The 3655-nt window shown below is 42.9% G+C and overlaps 1 protein-coding gene across 1 annotated transcript in view; it reads left to right on the top strand.

Moving 5' to 3' along the window:
- LOC143291450 (beta-1,3-galactosyl-O-glycosyl-glycoprotein beta-1,6-N-acetylglucosaminyltransferase 4-like) overlaps window positions 1–1878 on the top strand; it is a 31502-nt gene extending 29624 nt beyond the window's left edge. Inside the window, exon 8 of the mRNA XM_076601315.1 lies at window positions 1200–1878. Within this exon, the coding sequence (XP_076457430.1) occupies window positions 1200–1633 (434 nt within the window). The 3' untranslated portion in view covers window positions 1634–1878. The remainder of the gene's footprint in view (window positions 1–1199) is intronic.
- Window positions 1879–3655: the final 1777 nt, after the last annotated feature.

The following is a 3655-nucleotide window of genomic DNA, read 5'->3' as shown; positions in this document are numbered from 1 at the left end:
AATTCAAAATCAACGGTAAAGATCAGTGTCACAATATTGCATAATTATGACGATGTTATGAAAAGTTTCGATGTGAAAGTTTCAGTTTCAGTTTCAGTAGCTCAAGGAGGCGTCACTGCGTTCGGACAAATCCATACTACGCAACACCACATCTGCCAAGCAGATGCCTGACCAACAGCGTAACCCAACGCGCTTAGTCAGGCCTTGAGAAAAAAAAAAGAACTACTACTACTAATAATAATATGTATAAGGCGCAAAAACTTGATGAAGTCAGCTATAAGCGTACAAAAAATATATTTATAAAATTAATAAATAAATAAATAAATAATATAACTTAGATAATAATAATAATAATAATAATAATAATGAAAATAAAATAAAATAAATAAATGACTAAATAAAATAAATATATAAAATGTGAAAGAGGGAGGGGGTCTCGTGAGTGACCCTCATCGAAATTGCTATACCTGGGATGACTGGTCATGGTAAGAAAAGATCTCAATCTAAAGATATACGGCTAAATATCAAACCTTCAAGGTCACCACATGGCATGTTGGAAAATGCAGAAGCATGGTAGAACTTGGGTTTTACATCCCATTTTCACTGAACATAGGAAATGATTTGTCATGGCCAGAACGTATACGTTTTGTAAATTTAGAAGAAATAAAAAGGTTAAGGCAACGTTAACAGTCTTTTTGCTAGCTGATTTGTTTTGCGTTGTTTTTTTAACCGCGATTACTTCGTTGGATTTGGGAGGGCATCACACACGTACTCACTCATGATCCGGAAATACGGGTTAATTCGGAAGACTTACAACTTATCATTGGTATGACTGTGAAGATTCTTTTCCTACTACGTTCAAGCCAAATTTCGTATTGGCAGACTAAGTATTTCCAGAGAAAATGGCAATGTTAAAGTTTACCACAGACATACATATAGACAGACATACAGACAAACAGACAGCCTCCCCCCCCCTTCACCCACCCCTCCCACAGAGAGAGAGAGAGTCGAACACAGGGTTATAACATGGACTCATTGTGTTTACTCAAGTGAGTCATAATAATAATAATAATAAGTTAATCGGAAAATTTACCTTCAACAACGCTGTTTCTTTCAACGGTTTCTCGCTTCTTTGTTTTATTTTATTTTATTTTATTATTTTATTTTTATTTTATCTTATTATTCTTTTCATTGTGCAGGAGAACCAGAGACACACCCAACCACCTACCCGTTCCTCACCCGCTTCAAAAACTGGGGTGGCTTTCCTTTCGGTTTCCCCTGTGCCAGTGAGAAACGCGTTCGGCAGATCTGCATCCTGTCCAGCGGTGACCTGCCCCTGCTGGACTCCAGACCCGAACTGTTCGCCAACAAATTCTACTCTCGCAGAAGCCGGGTGGCTCTGGACTGCCTGGCTGAGAGGATTTTCAACCGTACCCGCGAGCAGTTTCTGGGTGATGAGCTGGACTTGAACGTCAGCTACTATGCCAACATGCCGTTTGTCAAAAATATGGTGGAGACCTCTACTTTTCAAACGGTTCCTGTAGTTAAAGCTCAGACGGAGAAAATCATCTTGTTTTACAGGGTCTTCCAAAATCCACGGACTTCCCTGTGCTTTGTGTGCCAGGGTGTGTGATATGGCATGATATGGATACTTCTATAGCGCCCATCCTCGGTCTGAGACCAAGCTCTAAGCGCTTTACGAACACGGGGTCATTTTACACAACAGGCTGCATAACTGGGTTGAGCCGACTGACGGCTAGCTGTCTTTGGGCTTTCATCATTCGTTTCCTGAGTCATTCGGTTTGGTTCCAGTCACACACACACACACACACACACACACACACACACACACACACGCATACACACACACTCACACACGCACGCACGCACGCACGCACACACACACACACACACACACACACACACACACAAACATGTAACTTTTTACGTGTATGTCCCTTTCTTTATTACCCCGCCATGTAGGCAGCCATACTCCGTTTTCGGGGGGTGGGGGGGTGCATGCTGGGTTTGTTCTTGTTCCCATAACGCACCGAACGCTGACATGGATTACAGGATGTTTAACGTGAACATTTTACATTCTACACACGAAGGAGGATCAGGCACTAACTGGTCTGCACATACTATTGTTGACCTGGGAGGTCGGAAAATTTCCTACCCTTAACCCTTTCACCGCCAGTCAGTTTAGAGTGCAAATTAACCCTGTGCAGGAACCACAGAAAAGATGGTGTCTAAGAATAGCTGGGGATTCCCCTGTGATGTGTAAAAAAAAAAAAAAGGCCAATCCTACCACTGAAAATTAAGAGCATTAGGTTAATGCACAAAAGGCCCATCAACTAGATGCATTTCAGTGACATGGGTGCTTTACCTAGCTGGTGCCGAAATGCGACCATGGCGGTGAAAAGGTTATGAAACCACCATGTGCGCCGGGGGATCCAACTCGGGAATCTCGGGCGAGAATGCAGCGCTCTGACCATTCGACCACCGGGCCCCCAATGCCCCCGGGCCCCCGGGCCCCCGGGTGTGTCGCTAAAGAACCGGCCTGCACAGCCAGCTGCCAGAGAGTGTGTTGGCAGGGACCGTCCTCTGAATGATCCGAGGATACCAGGCCAGGAACCTGTGCTTGCCATGGTTGTAGAACGTGAACGAGTTTGTTGAGAGCTAGACAGAGAGAGAGGGACAGAGAGAGAGAGGGGCGGGGCGTGGGGGAGGAGGAGAGGGGCAGAGAGAGATGGGGGGGTGGGAGAGAGAGAGAGGTAAGTGAGAGGGAGCAGAGAGATGTTGGTGAGAGAGAGAGAGAGAGAGATTACTCAACACTGAAATGTTTGATGTCTTTAGCTGTAAAGCTCTGGTGACATAGTAGGTACTAATCAGAACAAAATGGTGCAAAGCCGATAAAATGGAACACAAAGGAAAATATTTACGCACGTAACATTGGCACACATCATATCAACACAAACACATACTAAAGTACATATAAATCCTGAAATAATTAATTATGCCTGAACATCAAAACCCATCATACCAATACGAACACATCATATAATTACAATGTCGAAATTGACAATCCAAATGTAACACTTCCTTTTGATCTATGCTTTTCCCCTACAGAACCCATACTAATTTTTAATTGATTAATGAGTATTTGGACCGATGATGAAACGTTTTTCGTATATTTATTGCCTCGGATAAATATTTTGCAAGTGAAAGTATCAAATCATATCTTCATTTTCTGTCATCAGTATGCCGAACAAATCTTTTCTCTGCGCTGGAGCTGTGTTGAAAAGGGTACAGTTGTTTCGCAATTCATCGTATAGTTTGCAGTTGAATATGAAATGACTTTCATCTTCTGGGCTTTCGCCACACATTGGGCAAGGAGATGTTGCTACGTCTGAAACGAACCATCTTCTGTTGGCATTCAATCCAAGTGTTTTGAATCTGAGCCTCGCAAAGCAGGTTTTATGCCATCGATTTGTTACGATCTTGATGGAGGAATTTTTGTTTAATGTCCCGTCACACATATCGGTGATTGAAGACATTTTGTTAAAGTATTTATGAATACATCTGAGTATTATCGGTTAGAAGGGGTGGGAAATGTGGATGAATGGAGGGTTGGGGAAAACTGGGCAAATGAGGG

This window comes from Babylonia areolata, chromosome 17 (genome assembly GCF_041734735.1).
Source record: "Babylonia areolata isolate BAREFJ2019XMU chromosome 17, ASM4173473v1, whole genome shotgun sequence".
Classification (NCBI taxonomy): Eukaryota; Metazoa; Mollusca; class Gastropoda; order Neogastropoda; family Buccinidae; genus Babylonia; species Babylonia areolata.
Note: the sequence above shows the minus strand (reverse complement) of the source record. Positions and strands in the feature narration are given on the sequence as shown.